This window comes from Nycticebus coucang, chromosome 18 (assembly GCF_027406575.1).
Source record: "Nycticebus coucang isolate mNycCou1 chromosome 18, mNycCou1.pri, whole genome shotgun sequence".
In the NCBI taxonomy this organism is placed as follows: Eukaryota; Metazoa; Chordata; class Mammalia; order Primates; family Lorisidae; genus Nycticebus; species Nycticebus coucang.
The window spans coordinates 79,260,176-79,284,282 of NC_069797.1; the positions used below are offsets into that span (position 1 = coordinate 79,260,176).

At 56.7% G+C, this 24,107-nt stretch overlaps 1 protein-coding gene across 1 annotated transcript; it reads left to right on the forward strand.

Moving 5' to 3' along the window:
- Positions 1-11,979: 11,979 nt before the first annotated feature.
- Positions 11,980-20,123, forward strand: GCGR (glucagon receptor). The gene is made up of 14 exons (XM_053568094.1): positions 11,980-12,534; positions 16,011-16,160; positions 16,253-16,355; positions 17,146-17,253; positions 17,328-17,449; positions 17,535-17,641; positions 17,712-17,868; positions 17,955-18,114; positions 18,185-18,245; positions 18,474-18,543; positions 18,820-18,908; positions 19,023-19,161; positions 19,239-19,280; positions 19,627-20,123. The coding sequence occupies exons 1-14, from the start codon at positions 12,181-12,183 to the stop codon at positions 19,852-19,854; spliced, it is 1,890 nt and encodes a 629-aa protein (XP_053424069.1). The 5' UTR covers positions 11,980-12,180; the 3' UTR covers positions 19,855-20,123.
- Positions 20,124-24,107: the final 3,984 nt, after the last annotated feature.

Consider the following 24,107-nt stretch of genomic DNA (forward strand, 5'->3'; position numbering starts at 1 on the left):
CCAGAATCTGTCGGCATAGCGGGACCGCTCACCCTGCAGGCACCAGCCCGCGTGCCCGCGTCCCTGCAGCCACGCAGCCCCGCAGCCCCGCTGCTCAGACGCCCTTGCCCCTCCACCCTCCTACTCCCGTGGGCCCTCTGTCTGCCCGGTCCCCACAAGTCCGATGAGATTTGTTTCCTCCAGTGGCCTTTCCCTTCCGTGACATTATCTGACCTTTTAATTACATGTATCTTGGCTGTGTCTCCTACGAAGTGAACCCATAGGGAGCAGGGCCAGGTGTGTCTTCAGACAAAGGGGTCCTTCCTCCGTGTCTTGCCCACCACACTGACCTTAGCAGAGCTCACAGGCATTTGCCGAGTGAAGGAGGAATGAACAAATAAATGAAAGAATTAGTGCTTGAGCAGATGAATCACGAAAAGCTGGGAGAGGTGGGTTGGAGTGGGTCCCCTGGCTGGTCAGCGCCAAACGAAAGCCTGTCACTCCTTGAATAGCCTCTGGGTGGCAGCCATGCGGCGCCAACAGGCCAGGAGTGCTTAGTGCTCTGCAGACCAGCCAGGGCAAGCAGAATTTGGGGCCCACTCTCCCTTCCTGTAAGTGAGCTCCCTATGCCAGGAGGTGGGGTCTGGGCTCACCCTGCTGGACCTACTGAGGGGTGCCAGGGAGGCCTGCACTTTGACTGGACACCTGCCACGGCCCCTATCTTGGGGTGAGTCTTGTGGTGGGCCAGGCACCCAGAAGAGCAGCTCTGTGCCCTCTGAGTCACCCACTCCAGCCTACATCATCCCAACCTCAGTAAGGTGGGGCCTGGGAGTCTCCAGGGACAGAATTCCCTGGATCCTCCCCTCCCTGGCAAGACACCCCAATACTCTGAATTTGTACATGCAGCCCCACATGCAGGCTTGCTCAGGGCCTGGAATCACCCACCTCTTAGGACTTTTGCTTGATGGTTGGGAGAGAGACAAATCTCTCTTGGTGGTTGGGGCGTGTGTGGCCAGTGGTGCAGATGACAAGGCAGATGCCTGAGGACAAAGGCAGCACACAGTGGGCAGAACACAGAGTCCCTGGAAGACAGAGCCAGAGCTCTGATCAAGCCTCTCCTGTACCCCAAATCACTTAGTGTCATGATCCGGCTACCTTCCAGCCAGTCTGAGCTGAATTTCCAATGAGTCAAAACCAAAAATATCTTCATGGTGTTTGGTTTTCAAGCTGAAGAACTGTCAGGGACAGCAAGAACATGGTACTGCAGCCTGAGCCAGGTGCAGGCCAGCCACCCCCCTCCTGGTGAGAACCAAGAAGGTCATGTGCAATCTGCATGCCAGAGGCTGCACAGCTCAGTTCCAAGAAGATGCACTGCCCACCCTTGGCGTCTGCCAGGATCCATCTGCCTTTTGTGGGACTCATGCCCATGATTTGAAAAGGGCTATTATGGGCACCACCACCTCTGTGTCGCCATCCCCTTGAGAATGAACTGGTCTCACCACCAGTGAATAGTGATGCCTGCCACTCTCAAGACACAGTCACACCAAGACTTTGCTTCTCTCCTCCCCTCTCTCTTTCTTTCTTTCTTTCCTTCACTCCCTCCCTCTCTCATGCTCTGCGCAGAGCTGACTGCTGGGCTTGGGGCTGCCCTGTGCAGAGGCCCTTGTGGTGACGGACGGTTGTCTCCACCAGGAGCCAATAAGGACGTAGGGCCTGCAAAGGCCAGAGAGCTAGCTTGGAAGGGGATGCCCACAGCTGGGCCTTGAGACACCATGGCCCAGAAAATACCTTGATTGCATCCTTAAGAGGACCCTGAGCAGAGGGCCCTGACTCATCCACAGAAACTCAGGCAATACGCATCTGCTATCTGATGGCTCTTGGTTTCAGGGTGTTTGTTACACAGCAGTAGATGGCTAACACACGCCCCTAGAACTCTCAGTCTGGTCTCCGGTGTTCCAGGCTGCCTATCTACCTATCGTGTGGTCACACTTACCTTGCCGTCACCATTCTGGGGCCCTGTCTCCTCACAGACACTCTAGGAACCGGTTCTGGGACAGGACATCCTCCCAGCAGGCCTGGTCTCAGGACAACACAGAGCTTCCCATCGATGCTGACGGCCCCTCAGCACACTCCTGAGTGACCTCCTTGGTGATCTCCCAGTGAATCTCCTCCACTGTGGAGTCTCTGGTCTTACAAAATCACCCTGTCCAGCACCCCATGCCTCAGAGTCTTCGGGCCCCTCCCTCTATATTCCACCAAGACCACTTGTTCACCACAGGTTACAGTCACCCCCAGCTTCGGGGAGCAGGTCCAGCAGCACATTAGGATGGGCTTTGGACGTCCATAGCAGGATTTGGAGGGGCCCTTATATTGACAAACGCCCCTCCTAGCCCCACTGCGCCTCCCCTCCAACATCCTCCATAGCTCTCTCCACTGTTCTCCTGAGTCCTGCCTGGCTTGAGGCTCCCTGGAGAATAATCCCAGTCCTCCTGTCCAGCGATAGCATGACCCCACTCAAGACTGAGTTACTGGTCTAGAAGCTAAGGTGAGTAGGGCACACCTGCAGGACACCTGTTGTCCTGACAAAGTTGCCCCTCAGTGTGGGTCCCCATCTCTCCTTCTATGGGAACAGCAGACAAATGGATTAAGACCTGGCCTGCTGGATGACCTCATTTTAACTTAACAACCTCTTTAAAGGGTCTGTCATTAAGTACATTCTAAAGGACTACAGGTCAAGGCTTCATTTCAACACACATTTTTTTGTGTGTGTTTTTCTTTTTTTTTTTTTAAATATATGTATATATATATATATTTTTTTTTGTAGAGACAGAGTCTCACTTTATGGTCCTCAGTAGAGTGCCGTGGCCTCACACAGCTCACAGCAACCTCCAACTCCTGGGCTTAAGCGATTCTCTTGCCTCAGCCTCCCGAGTAGCTGGGACTACAGGTGCCCGCCACAACGCCCAGCTATTTTTTGGTTGCAGTTTGGCTGGGGCCAGGTTTGAACCCCCCACCCTCGGTATATGGGGCCAGCGCCTTACTGACTGAGCCACAGGCACCGCCCAATATATATATATATATTTTTAGAGATAGAGTCTCACTTTGTCACCCTCAGTAGAGTGCCGTGGCGTCACACAGCTCACAGCAACCTCCAATTCCTGGGCTTAGGCGATTCTCTTGCCTCAGCCTCCCAAGTAGCAGGGACTACGGGCACCCGCCACAATGCCCGGCTATTTTTTGGTTGCAGTTTGGCTGGGGCCGGATTTGAACCTGCCACCCTTGGTATATGGGGCGGGCGCCCTACTCACTGAGCCACAGGCACCACCCCTTGTGTGTGTTTTTCAATACAGAGTCTCACTTTCTCGCCCTCAGTAGAGTGCTATGGCGTCACAGCTCACAGCAACCTCCAACTCCTGAGCTTAGGCGATTTTATTGCCTCAGCCTTCTGAGTAGCTGGGACTACAGGTGCCCACCACAACACCCGGCTATTTTTTGTTGCAGTTTGGCCGGGGCCGGGTTTGAACCCGCCACCCTTTGTATATAGGCCTGGCACCCTACTGAGCCACAGGCAGTGCCCCATTTATTTATTTATTTATTTTTTGTTGTTGTTGTTTTTTTGTAGAGACAGAGTCTCACTTTACTGCCCTCGGTAGAGTGCCGTGGCATCACACAGCTCACAGCAACCTCCAGCTCTTGGGCTTACGTGATTCTCTTGCCTCAGCCTCCTGAGTAGCTGGGACTACAGGCGCCCGCCACAATGCCCAGCTATTTTTTTTTTTTGGTTTTTGGCCAGGGCTGGGTTTGAACCCGCCACCTCCGGCATATGGGACCGGCGCCCTACTCCTTGAGCCACAGGCGCCACCAACGCCCGGCTATTTTTTTGTTGCAGTTTGGCCGGGGCTGGGTTTGAACCCGCCACCCTTGGCATATGGGGCCGGCGCCCTACTCACTGAGCCACAGGCGCCGCCCGCCCCATTTATTTTTTTAGAGACAGGATCTTGCTCTGCCACCCAGGCTAGAGAGCAGTGGCATCATCACAGTTCACTGCAGCTTGAATTCCTGAGCTCAAGTGATCCTCCCACCTCAGCATCCTGAATAATTGGGACTACAGGTGCCACCACCGCACTAGATTAATTTTTTGTTTTTTGAGACAGTCTCACTTTGTCGCCCTTGGTAGAGTGCCGCAGAATCATACCTCACAGCAACCTCCAACTCTTGGGCTCAAGCGGTTCACTTGCTTCAGCCTCCCGAGTAGCTGGGACTACAGGTGCCCCCCACAATTCCTGGCTATTTTTAGAGACGGGGTCTCACTCTTCCTCAGGCTGGTCTTAAACCTGTGATCTCAGAGCAATACACCCACCTCGGCCTCCCTGAGTGCTAGGATTACAGGCGCGAGCCACTGTTCCCAGCCCAGACTAATTTTCAAATTGTTTTGTTGAGACAGGATCTTACTATGTTGCCCAGGCTAGTCTCAAACTCCTGGCCTCAGACAATCCTTCAGCCTTGGAGTTTTCTGTGACTGGAATTATAGGTGTGAGCCACCACTCTGGGCCAACATGCAAATTTTAAGGGGACAAATTCAGCGCATGCCAGGGTCCTCTGGGTGTCACCACAGGCCCTAAGTGGCGCAGCTGACCTAGGCTTTCCACCTTTGGGGCAGCCGACCCCCAATCTTTAGGTAGCCATTGTCCCTCCATCCCTGAAATGCTGGAGATATGACTTGGCCAGTGAGTCCTCATCCAGCTAAGTCCAGCCAGACCACCCAGGTGAACAGTCCACCCACGGGGAGCAGATGGAAAACACCCCACTTGAGGGTAGTGGTGTGGTGGGCTAGGTAGGAATAGTGCATGTGTGCTGGGGGCTCCAGGCAAGTCTGGCTCACCCACAATCCAGGCTTAACTCCTTCAGAGGTCCCTGAAAGGCTCTCCAGGGCTTCCTAAATACTCTGTCCCTTTTCCCCTCCCTTCCCTGTGGCCCGGCTCCAGCCACAGAGAAGGGATAGAAGGATAGCAATGTCTGTTCCCCCAGGGCTGGCTTGTTCTCTGGTGCCCAGGGCTGCCTGCAGAAGTATCAGGTCATTGAGTCCTCCCTGCCACCTGCTCCCTTAGTCTCCCTTTCCTGCTGGCTGCAGACAGCCCCATCCAGGCTGGTGGCCCCGGGGCCCCTTCCTGCTGCCTCCGCCTGCCGCCCAGTGGGCTGATTTGATTGAGCTTCAATGGATGGCAACTAATGTGACTTTGTAGAGCCTAATGACCTGAACAGTGGCTTGGGGCGAGAGTGGCTGGCTGGGCAGGGGCCGAGGCACAGGCACCCTCTGCCTGCACAGGGAGTGGATGGGTGGCCTTGGGAGGAGGATGGCACTCCCCCGGGAGCAACCTTGCTCCCTGCAAGCTGGGACCAGGCTAGGCAGCACCTCCCAGCCTTCCCCTAGGACCAGGCTCCAAGGGCTGAGGGTGACCCTCATCAAGCCACTTCACCCATCTGCCAAATGGGTAGGAACCTGGCCATCCGCAGGGACTGGCCACTGGGCACAGTGTCCACCCTGGCCAAACACGCAGGCTCTGGCCTCCAGCTCCCCCCACCTGAGCTGAGGGTCCTTGGGCAACCTTGAGTTACTCAACTTCTCTATGCCTTGGTTTCCCTTCCCTCAACAGAGCCTGACCAGCCTCTGACCACTTGTCCACAAGACTCCAAGAGGACTAGCAGGAGGGGCTGGCCTAGGCCTGAATATTTTGTAAAAACAAAAGTACATTTAGTGAGCAGTGCCTGTGGCTCAGTGAGTAGGGCCTGGTCCCATATACCAAGGGTGGTGGGTTCGAACAAAAGTACATTTAGCAGGCAGTGCATGTGGCTCAGTAGTTTTGGCCCCCAGCTGCAGCCTGCAACAAAAAAAAAATAGCTGGGTATTGTGGCAGGCACCTGTAGTCCCAGCTGCTTGGGAGGCTGAGGCAAGAGAATCGCCTAAGCTTAAGAGCTGGAGGTTGCTGTGAGTTTTGATGCCATGGCACTCTACCAAGAGTGACTCTGTCTCTAAAGTGAGACTGTCTCTAAAAAAAAAAAAAAAAAAAAAGTACATTTAGGGTGGTGCCTAAGGCTCAGTGGGTAGGGTGCCAGCCCCGTATAACGAGTGCAGGGGGTTCAAACTTGGCTCTGGCCAAACTGCAACAAAAAAAATAGCTGGGTGTTGTGGCGGGCACCAGTAGTCCCAGCTTCTCAGGAGGCTGAGGCAAGAGAATCGCTTAAGCCCAGGAATTGGAGGTTGCTCTGAGCTGTCATGCCACAGCACTCTACCAAGAGCAATAAAGTGAGACTCTGTCTCAAAAGAAAAAAAGTACATTTAGCTACAATTTCCCATTCTCCCTGTGTATGGTGACTTTTGGGATACCCTGTAGTATCCATTCTACACAAACTTCCAGAAAATAGAAAAAGAGGGAGCACTTCCACTCATTGCTACCCTGTTACTAAGATCAGATGATTTCCTTATTATGAGACATAAAATTAGGGCAGTGCCTGTGGCTCAAAGGAGTAGGGTGTTGGCCCCATATGCTGGACATAAAATTACAGAAATATCATTAATGGGTTCAGAACCTGTAGCTCAATGGTTAGGGCGCTAGCCATATACACTGAGGCAGGCAGGTTTGAACCGGGCCCGGGCCAGCTAAACAGCAGTAACAACTGCAGACCAGCCTGAGCCAGAGTGAGACCTGGTCTCTAAAAATTAGCCAGGTGTTGTGGCAAGGACCTGTAGTCCCAGCTACTTAGGAGGCTGAGGCAAGAGAATCAATCATTTAAGCCCAAGAGTTTGAGGTTGCTGTGAGCTGAGATGGCACAGCACTCTACTGAGGGCGACAGGGTAAGACGCTGTCTCAAAAAAAAAAAAAAGGCGGCACCTGTGGCTCAGTGGGTAGGGCGCCAGGCCCACATACCAAGGGTGGCGGGTTTGAACCTGATGCCGGCCAAACTTCAATAGCCGGGCATTGTGGCAGGCTCATGTAGTCCCAGCAAGAGAATTGCCTAAGCCCAGGAGTTGGAGGTTGCTGTGAGCTATGACACCATGGCACTGTACTGAGGGCAGTAAAATGAGACTCCGTCTCTAAAAGAAAAAAAAAAGGGTGGCGCCTGTGGCTCAGCGGGTGGGGTGCCGGCCCCATATGCCGAGGGTGGCGGGTTCAGGCCCAGCGCCGGCCAAACTGCAACAAAAGAATAGCCGGGCGTTGTGGCGGGCGCCTGTGGTCCCAGCTACTTGGGAGGCTGAGTCAAGAGAATCGCCTAAGCCCAAGGATTTGGAGGTTGCTGTGAGCTGTGTGAGGCCTGGGCACTCTACCGAGGGCGATAAGATGAGACTCTGTCTCTACAGAAAAAAAAAAAAAAAAAAGAAAGAAAGAAAAAGAAAAAGAATTCTTCATACATTCTGGATATAAGTCCTTTTTTTTTTTTAATTTTATTTTATTATTATTTTTTTTTTGTAGAGACAGAGTCTCACTTTATGGCCTTCAGTAGAGTGCCATGGCCTTACCCAGCTCACAGCAACCTCCAACTCCTGGGCTTAAGCGATTCTCTTGCCTCAGCCTCCCGAGTAGCCGGGACCACAGGCGCCCGCCACAACGCCCGGCCATTTGTCGGTTGCAGTTTGGCTGGGGCCGGGATTGAACCCGCCACCCTCGGTATATGGGGCCGGCGCCCTACCCACTGAGCCACAGGCACCGCCCTTTTTTTTTTTTTTAATTTTAAAGTTGTCATTGTTGTTTAACTGGCCAGGGCCGCTGGATTTGAACCTGCAGCCCTTGGTGTATGTGGCTGGCATCTTTTTTCTTTTTTTTTTAATTATTTTTATTTTTTGCAGTTTTTGGCCGGGGCTGGGTTTGAACCCTCCACATCTGGCATATGGGGCTGGCGCCCTACCCTTTTGAGCCACAGGCGCCACCCATGGCTGGCATCTTAACTACTGCGCTATGGGTGCCGAGCCCAGATGTAATCCTTACCTGATACTTGTTTTATAAGTATTTTCTCCCATTCAGTGGCTTTCTCTTTCATTTTCTTTTTTTTTTTTTGGCTGGGGCTGGGTTTGAACCCATCACCTCCAGCATATGGGGCCAGCACCCTACTCCTTTGAGCCACAGGTGCCGCCAGACTCTCATTTTCTTAAGAGTTTTTCAGTGAGTCGTTTTTTGTTTTGTTTTGTTTTTGTTTGTCGATATGGTTTTGTAACTGGCTTTTCTCCCCCAAACTGACAATGTGAGCATTTCCTGCATTCACAAGGAGGCCTCTCAACATCACCATGAGGACCCTCGTAATGCTCAGGTGTGCAGCTCTGCTGCCTTTTAGTCCACCATCACAGGCTGCAGGACAGGAAAAGTGCAAATTCTGAGCCAAGGTGGAGGGGCACCCTGGTGCCTTGCCCTTATATGAATGAGCAACGGAGCATGCGGGACACACAAGAGACCCCAAAAATGCCCAGAAAAGAGGACATGGCAGGACACAGAGCTAACACAGGGCAGAGGAAAACATCAAGAACATTCTGACTACTCTGAGTATCCTTATGGAGATGCACCCATGAAAACAGAAGGTGACATTTGGGAAAACAAGCAGAGAAAGAAAGGGCCCTTGCCAGTTACAAATAAGAGTATTGGAAATTTCTAAAGTCTGATAGAATTGAAAGACTAAATTGAGGAAATCTCTCAGAAGACAGATGTCAGCTGGATGTGGCAGGTGCCTGTAGTCCCAGCTACTCTGGAGGCTGAAGCAGGAGGATCACTTGAGTCCAGGAGTGTGAGGTTGCTGTGAGCCTAGACTGAGATCATGGCACTCTAGCTGAGGCAACAGAGCAAGACTCAATCTCAAAACAAGACAAGAAGGCTGGGCGTGGTGGCTCACCCCTGTAATCCTAGCACTCTGAGAGGCCAAGAAGAGCGGGTTGCCTGAACTCACAGGTTCAAGCCAGCCTAAACAAATTCATGACCCCATCTCTTAAAAAAAAAAAATAGCCAGGCATTTGTGGTGGGCGCCTGTATTCCCAGCTACTTGGGAGACTGAGACAAGAGAAACACTTGTGCCCAAGAGTTTGAGGTTGATGTGAGCTGTGACACCACAGCACTCTACCAAGGGCAACAAAATGAGACTCTAGGGCGGCGCCTGTGGCTCAACGGGTAGGGCGCCGGTCCCATATGCCGGAGGTGGCGGGTTCAAGCCCAGCCCCGGCCAAAAAAAAAAAAAAAAACAAAATGAGACTCTATCCCAAAAAAAGACAACAAAATAAAAGTGACAATATATTAACAGGCAGTGATGGGACCTGGAAGGAAATGCCCCAGTGCTTAGCTACTCAGTTGGCTCTCCCTGGGGACAGCCCCCACCCAATCCCTGAGTGCCACGTTATCTATGTCCTGACACAGCCTCCCACCCATGATCCCTCCACTCCAGGTTGATGACCACCTCTCTTATTCCAACTTAGCACCAACCCCCATTAGAATTTGAAAGTGTGGTGTCTGATGCACCCTGGCTCCATCCAGTGTGGGGACACCTGGGTTAAGACCTGCTGGAGTTGTCCTCAGAGTCCCCGGTAGAAGCTCACACTGGGGGGAACAGGCCATCATCCCACTGCAGCACAGGGGACCCTGGGACACTCAAGGGGAGGCCCCCCTACTGCTACATGGGGAGGTCCAACCCCGTAATGCCAACTCCTGTTTATCTCTGACTCATCAGTGTCAGAGAAAACCGGAGTTGGGCAGTAGTCAGAGCAGTAAAAACAGACTTTATTCAGGATCATTAAATAGGGAGAAGAGACCTCAGCAGAGATCCCATGGAGAAGGAGCAGGTAGAGTCGGTAATGGAAAATCTCTCCAGGAAACATCCCTCAGGGGGTTCTGGGTAAACCCACCGGGTAGGTTAGGTTCCCGCTAAAGGCAGGACTAGAGCCCTGCCAGTGCCTGGGGGCAGTGGAGGATGAAGGCCTGATCAGATATTGGGGTGAGCAGATATGGAAGGAGAGACTTGCTACACTGATTAGCAGGGTTCTTGCTACAGCTGGATTTTACAAAGCAGTAGGCAAATGGACCTCAGAGAAAGCTTAGAAGCCAGACAGAGGCCAGGCACAGTGGTACACGCCTGTAATCCTAACACTCTGGGAGGCTGAAGTGGGCGCATTGCCTGAGCTCAGGAGTTCAAGCCAGCTTTAGCAAGAGCACGACCCCGTCTCTAAAAATAGCCAGGTGTTGCAGTTGACACCTGTAGTTGGAACTACTCTGGAGGATAAGGCAAGGGGATTGCTTGTACCCTAGAGTTTGAGGTTGCTGTGAGCTGAGATGCCATAGCACTCTACTACCGTACTACCAAGGGTGACAAAGTGAGACTCTGTCTCAAAAAAAAAAAAGTGGGACTCAGTCTGATTGAGCAGAGTCTTTGTCTGGAATTCAGCTGGGCTGAGGGAGGTGGCCCCCATACCTGCACCTGACACCTGGACTAATTCTTCCACATGTCCACCTGCTGCTTCCAGACTCCTGCCAGCCAGAACCCATCCAGGACTGTCTGGCAAGGAACGGTCTTCAGGAAAACAGGGATTCTGGGATACTCCCTTCCCTATCCCTACCTCTAGGAGGTGCCTGTCCTTTACCTTGAAATTTGTGAGATGTGGGAGGCCTGAGGGCTAGAGGCACTTCACCTGTGCAGAGCCCAGCCACCCTCACCCTGTTTGTAGCAGGTGACAGAGGATGAAGGACCCAAGAACAAAACCCTGTCTGTGCCACCAGAGATGGGGGGAGGTGCTGTGAGTGGGGGCAGGTGGAGGCAAGAGAGGTGATGGGGACAGCTCACACTCAGGCAGAGACAGACTTTTATGTCCTTTGCCTTCTGACCTTTGCCTCTGACCAGTGCCTGAACCAAAACAGAAGAGATGCCCCCCTGGGGCAGGATTTCAGGTGGGCTGTTGTGAGTTACAAAGGCACCACTCTTCTGGAGTCCTGAGGGTGTGGGTGGCAGTGGAGGGACCAGGGGGCAGGAAGGCCTGGGAGCTGCCTGCTGACTCCCCCGGGCAGCAAGACCAGCTTCAGCTCTGCCCTGGAGGCTTGAGGGTGAGAGGCCCAAGGGTGGGGCAAGGGGGGGGTCCTGAAAAGGAAGGGACGGCATCTAGGGAGCAGGCAGGCAGTGGTTGGCAGGGGGGAGGAGAAAGGCAGGAGCAGGACTGGGGGGCTGGGGGCCAGCAGGAGGAAGAGTGGGCTGGACAGCTGGATGAAAGACTAGGGGTGGTGCAGCAGCTCTCTCCAGGAAGACCAGAGGGGAGTAGGGAAAAGGGGAGGAGAGTGTCCATTTGGAAGTCACATTCCCAGGGAGAACTTTCTAGAAGGAGGGCAGGATGCTGAGAGGCCAGGAAAGATGAGGCTCCAAAGCATCCATGGGGTTTTGTGGCACAGAGCTGGGCTTGGGTGGGGAGATGATGAGGCAGTGAGGGGCTGGCTGAGGTTCTGCTGGGTTGTGGGCTATAGGGCGAGGGAGGAGGGAGTGTCTTTCTGAGGGTGGCTCAGGCTTGCTGGTCCTCTGGGAAGGGATGGACAGCAGATGCCAGCTGTGGAGGAAAAGTGGCAGGGGTTGGAGCAGATAGCCAGCTGGGGGTGGGGCGGGGGTGTTGCACGGGCATGCTGGAAGGGGATCACCAGACCCTGGAATGTGGCACAGAGAGGGCTAAATGGCTTCCCAGGGGGCCATCCTGGGAAGGGCCAGTCAGACCTCAAGCTGCCCGCACACCTGGGCCTGCAGCCCAGCCACCACTGGGTCAGCTCTGGCAGGCATAGTGTCACCCAGGAGCTGCAGGGGGTGGGTAGGGGTGTCAGTCCTTCCTAAACATCTGGGAGGCAATAGGCTGGAGGAGAAGAAACAGAAACAAGGAGGGAGCAAGGGGAAGGGGCGTTGAGTCGCAGATCCTACCCTCAGCGGGCGCCGGCTCCACACACCTCAACGCGTCCCTGCGGGGAGCCGAGGCCCACGTGACCACCATCTGCCCGGACGGAGGTCCACGGACGAGGGTCCATGGGTCGGGGCTGCGGGGCAAGGGTCCACGGGACAGGATCCGCAGGGTAGGAGTTTCGAGACCGGCTCTGCGCGCGTATTGGGGACGACCGTGCGGGGCTGTGCGGGACTCCGCGGAGCTGGGGCGCTAGCGAAGGCTCCCCGCTGGGGGTCGGCAGGGCCGCGGCGAGGCCGGGAGTTGGGGGGATGCTGCGTGCAGGGGCGGGCGGGACCCCCGGCTGCCTCCCCGCGGGGCCGCCCCCGCGCCCGTCCCTCCCCCTCCGCCTCCGCTCCGCCGCCCTGCGTCGCCGCCGGGAAGTTTGCGTGCGGCTAGGCGGGCGCGGGCGCGGGCGCGGAGCCGGCGCCGACCCCGACCGGCAGCGCCGCGGAGGCCAGCGGCCCGACCCGAACGTGCCCCGAGGACGGCGGGAGCAGAGCCGAAGCCCGGATCGGCACCGCGCGGTGAGCACCTGGGCTGCGGCCCGAGTGGACGTTCTCGAGCGGATCCAGGAACCGGGAGCGGGGAGCCGGCCGGTGGGGGCCCCAGCACTGTGCGGACAGGTTCGTGGACCGCAAGTCGCCGTCCTCACCCCTTCCGACACTTTCGTTCCCAGCCCTGCGATGTCCCCTCCTGGCTCGGACGATCACCTGGTCCCGCACGTCGGGCAGGCTCGGGGTCTCAGCCCTTCCCCCCATCCTCTTGCCCCCTCGGAGCGCGGCCTCGGCAGGGCGGTGTCGGTGGCAACTGCCGCCACACTCTGCGCCGGACTCGCTGCTCCCTCCGGGACCCCTCCGGCCGCCCTTCCCCGTGGGCGCGCAGGCGGCACCGCGGGTGCACCCCTGGGGCGCCTGCCCCAGCTCTGACGGGCCCTGCGCCCCAGGACCCCACTGTAGTAGCCGAGTTTGCCCGGGCTGGGTGAGGGGCGTCTGCACCCCGTGTAGCCTGCTCTTCTTCCGCGGTCCACACTTGTGACTTTGACCCGCAGCGGGCACTGGTCACTGCCCTGCCTTGCTCCGGCCTCTCACAGCGCCCCCCACCCTTGGCCGCGGGATTTGCGTCCCGGCCCCTGAACCGACTGACCCCTGACCTTCCTGCTCGCATCCTTTGATGACCGGTCTGGCCAGGGCTGGGCTGTTTTTCTGTTCTCTCGTGTTAGGGACATGAGGGCTGAGGGGGTCGGAGCACACCCTGGCCCGCATCCCAGGCCTGCCCGCCCCCTTGAGGGGAGGGCCGGGAATCAGGCTTTGTCAACAGCCTGTGGCCCCATCCAGGCCCTGGGGCAGTGACCTTCCCTGCCTGCTCTCTTTCACATAAACAGCCCGCTCCCACCTCAGTAACCCTCAGAGGCTCCCCAAGGCATCTGAGAGGCCCCTTCCCCACTCAAGCTGAGGGAGCCCCACCCTGCCTGCCTTGGCCAACAGTCCATCCACCTGTCCTGGCGGCCCCTCCCCAGTTTAGGTCTGTGGCCCTGGCTGACCCTCAAGCACCCAAGAGCCATGGGTTCTGCCAGGGCGGCAATGGCACCAGCCAGCAAGTGGCCTCGCTGCCCCTACATGTGCTCCCTCTGGGCTGGGCATAGAGAGGATGGTGTGTGGTAGGGGGCCCTCACTATGGCCTCCAAGGGCAATAAGGCAGAAAGAGGCTGGGACAGTGGAGCTGGGAGTGAGTCCAGCACACTGGCTGCCTCTTATCCCAGGGTTCCAGTCACCTCCCTCAACAAAGATCTATCCTGAGGTTGGGCATGGTGACTCATGCAGGTAATCCCAGCACTCTGGGACCCTGAGGTGGGAAGATCAGTTAAGCTCTGGGAGTTTGAGGTTGCTGTGTACTCAGAGTAACAGAGTGAGACTCTGTGTCAAAAAAAAAAAATAAATAAAAGGAAAGAAAAGAAAAGAAAATCTATCCCCTGGGTGAGCAGGCTGAGCATGGTTATTTCTTCCCGTGGGGTGGCAAAACCCTCTCCTCAGTGATAGGACTTGGGGGTCTCCAGCTGGGAAGTTGAATTTGCCCAGTCCCTCTTCTTCTCAGGTCAGACTTGTGCCCGGGTGCTCCCACAGGGACCCTGGGCCCTCAGCCTTGCATGCACCTATAACTCAGTGCCCCAGACTCATCCCCCATTCAGAAAGTGCCTAGAGGGTGGCACCTGTGGCTCAAGGAGTAGGGCGCTGGTCCCATATGCCAGAGGTGGCGGGTTCAAACCCAGCCTTGGCCAAAAATCACAAAAAAAAAAAAAAAAAAAAAGAAAGTGCCTAGAAGTTTTCTTGCTCACACTCACCTGATGCACACTAGGGACAGGGCTCCCTGCTCCCACCATGCCCAGCCTCTTCTGAGGAGGGGCCTGACTTGGAGGGACCTGGGGTGAGGTGTGCCCTGACTCCTGTCCAGCCTGTGGGCACTGGGCTCTGTGGGAAGCTCCTAGCTGCCCTGCTGGGGGGACATAGAGAGTCTCTTCCTCCCCTCAGCCCCCTGCTTCTCTCTGGGGTCCTCAGATTGGCTGAGCCCCGCTGGAAGGCAGGCCCTGGTCTGTGTGTCCACCCCTTCTCTTCTCCACACTGTTCACTGGGCTCAGTGAGGCCAGCATCAAAGGTCCCCATTTCCCGACAGAGATGTTGCACTGGCCTGAGCACGCATTCCCCCCAGGCCTGGCTGCAGGCCCCAGACAGGGACAGCTTATCAGCAGTGTGCTTCCTCTGCATGCCCCTGCCTGCATCTGCACTATGCACCCTATTCTGGCCACCCCTCATCCTACTCCCCCTCTCCTGCACCCCTGAGCCTGTCTGCTCATAACCCTCCTCTGGCTCAGGCATCCCCCTGGCTGGGGGCCGGCACCCCTACTCCTCCCCCGCCAGCCCATGGCCTGAGCCATGAGGGCAGCACAGCAGATGGAGCTGTTTGATCAGAATCAGAAAAGATAAGGCCCCTTGGTTGACCCCAAGGTTGGGGACACCTAAACTGCTCCCCAACCCTCACCTGCCTGCTGCCTTCTCCTCTGAAGAGGAACCTCCACTCTGAAGGTCCTTAATTGAAGCTCCAAGCCTGGGTGGCTTTTCCACTGGGGAGGTCCACGAGGCAGGTGTCTGCTGGGTCTCTGGGCTATCTGTGCAGGAAGCCTCCTCCCACTCGCCGGGTCTCTTCCAGCACTGCCTTCCATCTGGACAGCCAGCAGTCTGTCTAGCCATCTGGCCACACTTCTAACCCCATTTGAGGGTGCCCAGAAGAAGGGCCTGTCACATCCCTGTAGGCTCTTGGGGTTCCTAGCGTGCCCTATAAAGTCACCCTAGAGCTCCTCCTACTTTCCCCATGGGTTCTGTTGGAGCAAAATACTCTGTGAAATGCCCCATCCCAGCTGCTGGCTCTGGCCTGGGACCAGGCCCAACCAACCTGGGCAGGCGTGTCCTCACCTGAGTCAGCATGGGCAGTGCTGATCTCAAAGGAATGCACTGCCCATCAGCCTGCTGGCCAGGGCCCTGGGGCACCTGGATCCCCCAGTGCTGGGAGGGGGGGCATGCATGTGATACAGACCATTCTAAGTGTATACCCCATACACCTGACCCCTGGCACAGCTGTGAACTGGCCTGGCCATCTCAGTCATTGTGGTACTGGGGGTCCAGTGGTCCCAGCACCACCACCCTCACCCTTGGCACACTGGGTCAGGTCTGCCTGGCAAGCCAGCTTTGTTAGGGGCTAGGAATAGACGGGGAGGCTGGCCCCGCTCTGTGCGCTTTGGATAGGTGACCAGGCAGGAGGGTAGCTGCCTCCAGCACAGAGGAGAGGGGCCACCAGACAGACGGCCCTAGGTGGCAGGAGAGAACCCCACCCGGAGCAGACGTGCAGCTCCTATGTCCCAGACAGGACCTGCCAGCACATGAAGCTGGCCGGGCCCCCTAGCCTCACACTGGTAAAGAGCGACCACTCCGGTGTCTCCTGCCCTCAGCTCCTGCTTTGTCAGGAGGACTCTGCAGCTCTGGGCCGGGTCTAGGGCAGTAGGATACTCTTCTGGTCAGGACTCTCCATACTCTGCTGCTCTGCCACTCAGCAACCTGTGGAGGAGGACCCACACCTGCGAGGACCCATGTGCCCTAGACGTGCAGCCCTTGCCAGATGTGGGAGACAGCTGCCTGGAAGCATGTCCCCCACCTGGCCACGACACCCCTATCTGCTGCTGCTGCTGCTGCTGGCCTACAAGGTGAGTGCTTCTGCATGGACGGGCCCTGTGCACATAGCCTGCACTGACTGGCACTGTCCTGTCTGTCTCTTGGCCCCTCTACCTGCCCCCAGCTGCAGGCCACCTCTGCTCAGGTGATGGACTTCCTGTTTGAGAAGTGGAAGCTGTACAGGGACCAGTGTTACCACAACCTGAGCCTGCTGCCCCACCCCACTGGTAAGCCCCCAACAGGGCCTTCCAGCCTCCCGGCCCTGTGTTCCCCCCACAGGAGGGCTGTCTCCTCAAAGCGGCCTACAGGGCTGGGAGTACCTGTCACTCCCCAGGTCCCACCCTGCCTTTATAGGCAACCTTACTATGGTCAGTGAGCACTGAGAGGCCAGAACTTGCATGGCCAAGAAGTGGTTATAGAAAGAGTAGAGCTGCCCCGGCTGGCTGCCTGAGCCTGGGGACCCATCCTTGCCCCCCACGGAGCCCAGAATGCGCAGGCAATTGATGGGAGACACGGGACCTAGGAGGCTGGCAGTGTACACAGGCTGGGCAGGGCTCAGGCTGGACCTCATGATCTGGACTGTCAGTGCAGAGAGACAGGCAGAGGGACACCCCCCCGGCCCTGTGAGGCCACCAGGCTGAGCAAAGGGAGCCATAGCGTTGGCCCTGGACCAAAGATGGATGCCAATAGCATCGGGCTTCAGCCCCCAGAGTGGAGACCCTAGGATGGGTTTGGGATACATTTGAGATACGTGGTCTCCCAGGGGAGGTGCCCTGGGGGAAGCTGGCACTCAGAGATAAGCTAGGCTGGAGGTGGGGGTAGGCACAGTCGGTCTGGGAAGGCAGATGGCCAGGGGAACCTGGCTCCAGACCCAGGTCGGGGGAGAACAGCCCTGGCAATAGTCTGGGAGAGGAGATGAGCCACCAGCACCCCAGCTTCCAGAAGAGGGTTCTTTCAGGCCAGGCCCTGCTAAGGGAGCCCCTCCTCCCACCCCCACCCCGGGCCCTGCCTCTGCAGAGCTGGTCTGTAACAGAACCTTCGACAAGTATTCCTGCTGGCCCGACACCCACCCTAACACCACAGCCAACATCTCCTGCCCCTGGTACCTGCCTTGGCATCACAAAGGTAACCACAGGGGATGGGGTGACCAAGGGGCCAGGCCTGGGCTTGGCGCTGACAGAGCCTGTCTGCACCCCCAGTGCAGCACCGCCTCGTGTTCAAGAGATGCGGCCCTGATGGGCAGTGGGTACGTGGGCCCCGGGGACAGCCATGGCGCAATGCCTCCCAGTGCCAGATGGACGATGAGGAGCTGGAGGTCCAGGTCAGCCTGTGGCAGATGCGGCAAGGCTGTGTGGAGGTGCAGGAGGCAGCCTTGCCCTGCCCTGACCAGCCACTGTGGTTTGCAGAAGGAGGTGGTCAAGATGTACAGCAGCTTCCAGGGGGTGTACACGGTGGGCTACAGCCTGTCCCTGGGGGCCCTGGTCCTGGCCCTGGCCACCCTACTGGGCTTCAGGTAGGTGCCACAAGTTCACAGGCAGCCAGGCAGGGAGGAAGGCAGTGGGGCTGATTCGCTGTCTTTGCAGAAAGCTGCACTGCACCCGGAACTACGTTCACGCCAACTTGTTTGCATCCTTCATGCTGAAGGCCTGCTCTGTGCTGGTCATTGACCGGCTACTCAAAACCCGCTACAGCCAGAAGATTGGTGACGACCTCAGCGTGAGCATCTGGCTCAGTGACGGGGTAAGCGCTTTGCCATCCCCCCGGCCAGGCCTGGACCTGGTGGGCAGGTGGCAGTGTGACCCTGCTCACACTGCACCCTGTGCTAGGCAATGGCTGGCTGCCGGGTGGCCTCTGTGTTCATGCAGTATGGTGTGGTGGCCAACTACTGCTGGCTGCTGGTAGAGGGCGTGCACCTGCACAGCCTACTTGGCCGTGCCACCCTTCCTGAGAGGAGCTGCTTCACCCTCTACCTGGGCATCGGCTGGGGTAAGTGGGCTGGTGCTGCGGAGGGGCACGCTGGCCAGGGCCTTGGGACAACAGCTGCTGCCCTCTGCAGGTGCACCCATGCTGTTTGTTATCCCTTGGGCAGTGATCAAATGTCTGTTTGAGAACGTCCAGTGAGTATGAGCTGAGTGGGGAGAGAAGCCTTGAGGGCAGCAGGTGGTAGGTGGGGGACTCTGGCCAAAGGCAGCCCAAGGGAGTGGCAAACCTGGAGCTTAGATGGGATGGGGTCATTGGTGACCTTGTGCCTTCCCTTCTGGAGACATCATGGGATCCTGGAAGAGCCATTGTGGGGCTGAGGGGTGGGTGGACTGTGCCCCAGGGTATGAGTGCCCCACCTGCAGGTGCTGGACCAGCAATGACAACATGGGCTTCTGGTGGATCCTCCGCTTCCCTGTCTTCCTGGCCATCCTGGTGAGATCCCCAGGGGAAGGTCTGGCAGGCAGTACACCCAGGCACGCCTTAGGCAGCCCAGTGACAGACAGCATCCTGCCTGGTCTAGAAGGACAGGGAGGGAGGCTCCAGCACTCCCTGTCCAGCGCCCTGGACAGCAGGCCAGGTGGCCCCTCCAGCCCCAAGGCCCATCTGGCTGCCAGGCACACCTGCAGGAGGGACACATGGGGTTAGCCAGGGACACAGAGCTGGGCCTGGGGCTTGAGGGTTGCCCCAACCTGTGCCCTCCTCAAACAGATCAATTTCATCATCTTTGTCCGCATAATTCACCTCCTCATGGCCAAGCTGCAAGCCCGTCAGATGCACTACACAGACTACAAGTTCCGGTGGGTGTGGGCGGGGCCAGCTACCTGGAGACCTTGAGGGCCAGAGAGTGCCTGGGATGTGACACCAAAGCTGGTGTGGGCAGGCACAGGGTGGCTCAGGCCCTTCCCCTGCAGGCTGGCCAAGTCCACGCTGACCCTTATTCCCCTGCTGGGGGTCCATGAGGTGGTCTTCGCCTTTGTGACCGATGAGCACGCCCAGGGCACCCTGCGCTCCACCAAGCTCTTCTTCGACCTCTTCCTCAGCTCCTTCCAGGTGCCTGCCTGACCCCTACCCTCACCCCTACCCCAGGGCCTAGGGCACTGCCACTGACACACTCTCTCTCTCTCCAGGGCCTGCTGGTGGCTGTCCTCTACTGTTTCCTCAATAAGGAGGTGGGTGGGAGTCTGAGGCCATCATCCCTGCCCTGGGCGTCCGTGAGGACACCCAGCCCACCCTCAACTGGGGTTGAGCTCAGGCCACTCCTGTCCCTTGTACCTGCATGATCTGAGCACAGTTGCCACAGCACTGGGTGTCAGCGTCCCCAAGATGCATCAGCCCTGTCCAACTCAGAGTGCACAGTGGTGGGGTGGGGGCATCCCAGCATCTGGTGCGGGGGCAGCACTACTGTGCCTAGCTTGCAGCTTTCATGACTCTGAGGAACACCACAGCAGGGGACTGGGGAGGCCAGGGCAGGACAGAAAGGCCCAGGGACTGGCCCTAGCCTCCACATACCCCCAGGTGCAGTCAGAATTGCGGCGGTACTGGCGCCGCTGGCTCCTGGGCAAAGCACTGCGGCAGGAGCTGCGCACCAGCAGCCATGTGGCATCGACTGGGCCCAGCCACAGCACCCCCAGCGAGAAGCTGCAGCTTGTAAGGGGAGGTGGCAGCAATGGGGCTGGCCAGGATACCTCTGGAGAGCCCCCTTTGGCCGGTGGCCTCCCTGGGTTGGCTGAAAACACCTTCTGAATCCCTGGCTGGGGTTGGACTCAGACTCCCAGAGAGGACATCACTGGACAGCCCAGAACTGGACACACTGCTGAGGCTGGAGGGCCCTGCCGTCCGTCTCTCCCACAGTGTGGAGGTCTGTGGCGGAGGCTGCCCCTCCCCACACCTGCCCTGTCCCTGAGGGCAGGATCTGGGGTTGGGGAGTGTACGGTAAACTGCATGCCTATGACCCCGTGTGTTGGCATGTCCCATGTGTGTGCCCTCCTACAATAAAGAGCAAGTAATGGCCACAGTGCACATCTGGGAGAGTGGGGCTGGGGATGGCCTGGGGAGGGTGGCTGGTGCCGGCTGTGGGTGGTGCCAGAGGGAGCATCTGCTTCCCAGAGAGTTAGAGCTGGATCCCCCAGTGGGTCCCTGGGTGGACAGCAGTGCCTGTCCCTGCTTGAGCAGGTTCTGGCCACCTGGTTCAGGTGGGTGGTCCTCCAGGAGCTTTGGCCCCCAGCCTCCCAGAGGATCAATATTTGCCAGCAGAGAGATGTGAAAGGGCACGGTGTCTAAGAGAGGGCCTGATGCCATAGTCCTACCAACACCCAGGAACATCAGATGTACCCACAGGGTATCTCTAGAAGCCCTCTCCCTGGAAGTAGCCTGGACTGGGATGCATGGCAGGACTGCCCTCCATCGCAGCTCCAGCCACCCTGGCAGTTCGCAGGCTACATAGCAGGTTGAAGCACCAAGAATGGATTCCAAAAACTGCCTTGAGTCTAGTTAAAAGCTGCAGCACAGCCCCTCTATCTGCATAGCCCCCAGCACATATCAGAGGAGCTCTGCCCTACCCACTGTGGGCATCCTTGCTTGGCTGGCAGGAGAGGTGGCATCAGCCTGCAAGGAGCTGCCTCCTAAGTGTTGGACCCAGGAAGAGTCAGGGGTGCTTTGGAGTGGCTGCCCTAATTGTCTAGGGCACAGTATATCTGATGCATGTGTTAAGTCCTGGGTTTAGACGTGCCTCTGAGGACCAGGCAGGGGTAGAGACAAGTCCAGGAGTGGAGCCCAAAGCTGCCCCTCTAGGCGGTGGGAGGAGGATGCCCACAGCCCCCTTAGCCACGTGGGCTGGAGCCACTCAGGCACAGCCAGGCTAATTGGAGCAAATGAGAGGACACTAGGCCTCTCAGGAAAGGTAAATAGAATTACTCACCAAGTGCTGGGGCCCTCTTGGGGAGCCCCCACCCTGCTGCCCACTGCAGGGCCTGTGCACAGCAGGGAGGGGAGAGGGGACAGGCAGAAAGCCTGTGAGGCAAGGCTGGGCCCTTCTGGGTTGCTAGGGTTCCTGTGATTGGGGGACCACAGGCCAGGAGATAGTCCAGCCAGCTGTACCCGCTGGAGGCCCCAGGCGCCTGACCTTGAGGCTTGGGTCAGCTCTTGTCCCAGGCCCTAGCTTCTGGGTCTCCAAACTCTGGATGCCCAGATGCCTATGTGGGCACGGGCTGCTCTGAGTTAGCAACAGGAGAGTGTAAATTCTCCTTCACGCCAGCTGAGCTCAGGGTTGGTGACTGCCCCAAGGTATGCCACTCACCTGGGGCCTCCTGACAGCCCTCCCCATCTTGAGTCCCTCTGCCCTTGTCCTCCCCCACTCCTGGGAACTGGAGCAGGCTGGTGGAGCTGGGTGGTGCTGGGGCCCGGCAGGGGCTGGACTCAGCCAGCCAATAGCACTGGCCCTGCCCAGGCCTGCAGGTGAATAGAGGAGCCACTTTCTAAGGCAGCCCACACAGAATCCTCCACAACATTCAGATGCTCTGTCCCTTCCCTATTGTGACCTCCCTCCCATCTCTACTTCAGGCCTGATCTTCTGACCCTTTCCCCCAAAGGACCTCCTGGGTTCTGCCTAGCAGAGTGTGTGTGTGCCCTGAGGGGAGAGCAGCCTGCATGTGATTATGGAAGATGGGAAATGCACACCCATGTGCGTTAGATGGAATGTGTGGGAACATTCAGTGCAAAAGAGTGGTGCGTGTGGATGGCTGGGAGTGAGATGACTTCTGTGACACACATACTATTAAAATAAGGGTAGAGAATGAGAGAAAAGAAGATGGGGACTACAACATCCAGCAACACTCTCAGACTTTGGAGAGCCCAAAGCTGGACCATTGGGTAGGGACCTAGGCAGGCAAAAGGTTCAGGAGAGGTCCCCTTAGTGGGTGAAGGTGACTGGACACAGTGGAGATTGGGGTAACCTGGTGGAGAGCTCAAGACTTAATTAGTGGCTAGTACATAAAAAACTAAGTAAGTGAAAAAGGCAGGCAATTAACAACTCCAAAGAAAACAAAAAGTTGGGTAGAAAAGATAATGACAGGATTCAGTTCTATATACAAACAGACACATGAACACTCAATGTGACCAAAATCGCAGGAGAAAACAGGACTATGTGGGGAGCACAGCGGACAGGGACAGGTGTGTGTGTGTGGGGGGAGGGATGGTGGGGATAAAATGAGAAAATCAAGGGTGGCGCCTGTGGCTCAGTCGGTAAGGCGCCAGCCCCATATACCGAGGGTGGCGGGTTCAAACCCGGCCCCGGCCAAACTGCAACTAAAAAATAGCCGGGCGTTGTGGCGGGTGCCTGTGGTCCCAGCTACTCGGGAGGCTGAGGCAAGAGAATCGCTTAAGCCCAGGAGTTGGAGGTTGCTGTGAGCTGTGTGAGGCCACGGCACTCTACCTGAGGGCGGTACAGTGAGACTCTGTCTCTACAAAAAAAAAAAAAAAAAAGAGAAAATCAAGAAGTTACAACTCAACGTTATTTAGAAATAAAAACACAAACCAAAGAATCAGCTGAGTAATTGAAAGCAACTACCTCCAGGCAAAGTGGATGGGAAAAGCTGGGGGCTGCTGGGTCACTCAGAGCTGGCTCAGCCCCCTGAACACCATGGCCACCCTGCACCCCAGGACCTGCCCTTGCCTGCTCCTCCTCTGACCCTGCTCTCTGTGGTTCTGGGTCTTCCTGCTTTCTCCTCCTCTGCTGCTGTGGCCAGAAATCAGGCCTTACCCTACTCCGAGCTTTATCTTTTTTTTTTTTTTTGAGATAGAGTCTCAAGGTGTCGCCTTGGGTAGAGTACCATGGTGTTATAGCTCACAGCAATCTCCAACTCTTGGGTTCAAACAATCCTCTTGCCTCAGTTTTTCTGTTTTTAGTGGAGATGGAGTCTTGCTTTGCTCAGGCTGGTCTCAAACCTGTGACCTCAAACTATCCACCCGCCTCGGCCTCCCAGAGTGCTAGGAATACAGGTGTTAGCCATGTAACTCCTAATTCTATCCACAGCCCCTGTGGCCCTCCCAAACCCACACTTTTATTTATTTAAAGATGGGTCTCGCTGTGTCACCCTGGCTATAGTATGCTATGGCATCATCACAGCTCACAGCAACTTCAAACTCCTGGGCTCAAGCAATCCTCCTGCCTCAGCCTCCTGAGTAGCTTGGACTACAGGTGTCATCACCTTGCCTGGCTACAAACCTACACGGCAAAACCCACTTCCAGTTCCACATGTACACTTGGATGTGCAATGGAGTCTCCAACTCCACACCTCCAGGCAGAGCTTCTCCCACGCGTTCCTTGCTCCCATGTGCACTTCAGGGCCTACCAGGTCTCCCTTCTGTCCCAGGCCCTGCAGCCCAGTGCACATACCATAGCCAGACTTCCTGACATTAGAGGCCTCCTGTGACTCTGATTAACTCAATATCTCATCGCAGTTTACAGAAAAACAGGGGACAGAGAAGTGCATTAACAGTAGACATACGTAACCACACAAATGCAGAATGTCCACGAGATGACCTGGAGTGTTTGATGTGAGAGTGGGAGGAAAAGAGGCAACTCTCATGGAGAGGCATGAGCCACCTCACCCAGCTAAGATAAAATTTTGATTAAAAAATAAAAGCTGGGGCGGCACCAGTGGCTCAGAGGAGTAGGGCACCAGCCCCATATACCGGAGGTGATGCGTTCAAACCCGACCCTGGCCAAAAAAAATAGTAATAAAAGCCTGGGGCGGTGCCTGGGGCTCAGTGAGTGGAGCACCAGCCCCATATACGGAGAGTGGCTGGTTTGAGCCTGGCCTGGGCCAAACTGCAACAGCAAAAAAATAGCCGGGCGTTGTGGCGGGCGCCTGTAGCTACTCAGGAGGCCGAGGCAAGAGAATCGCCTAAGCCTGAGAACTGGAGATTGCTGTGAGCTGTGATGCCAAAGCACTCCACCAAAGGTGACAAAGTGAGACTCTGTCTCTAAAAAAAAAATA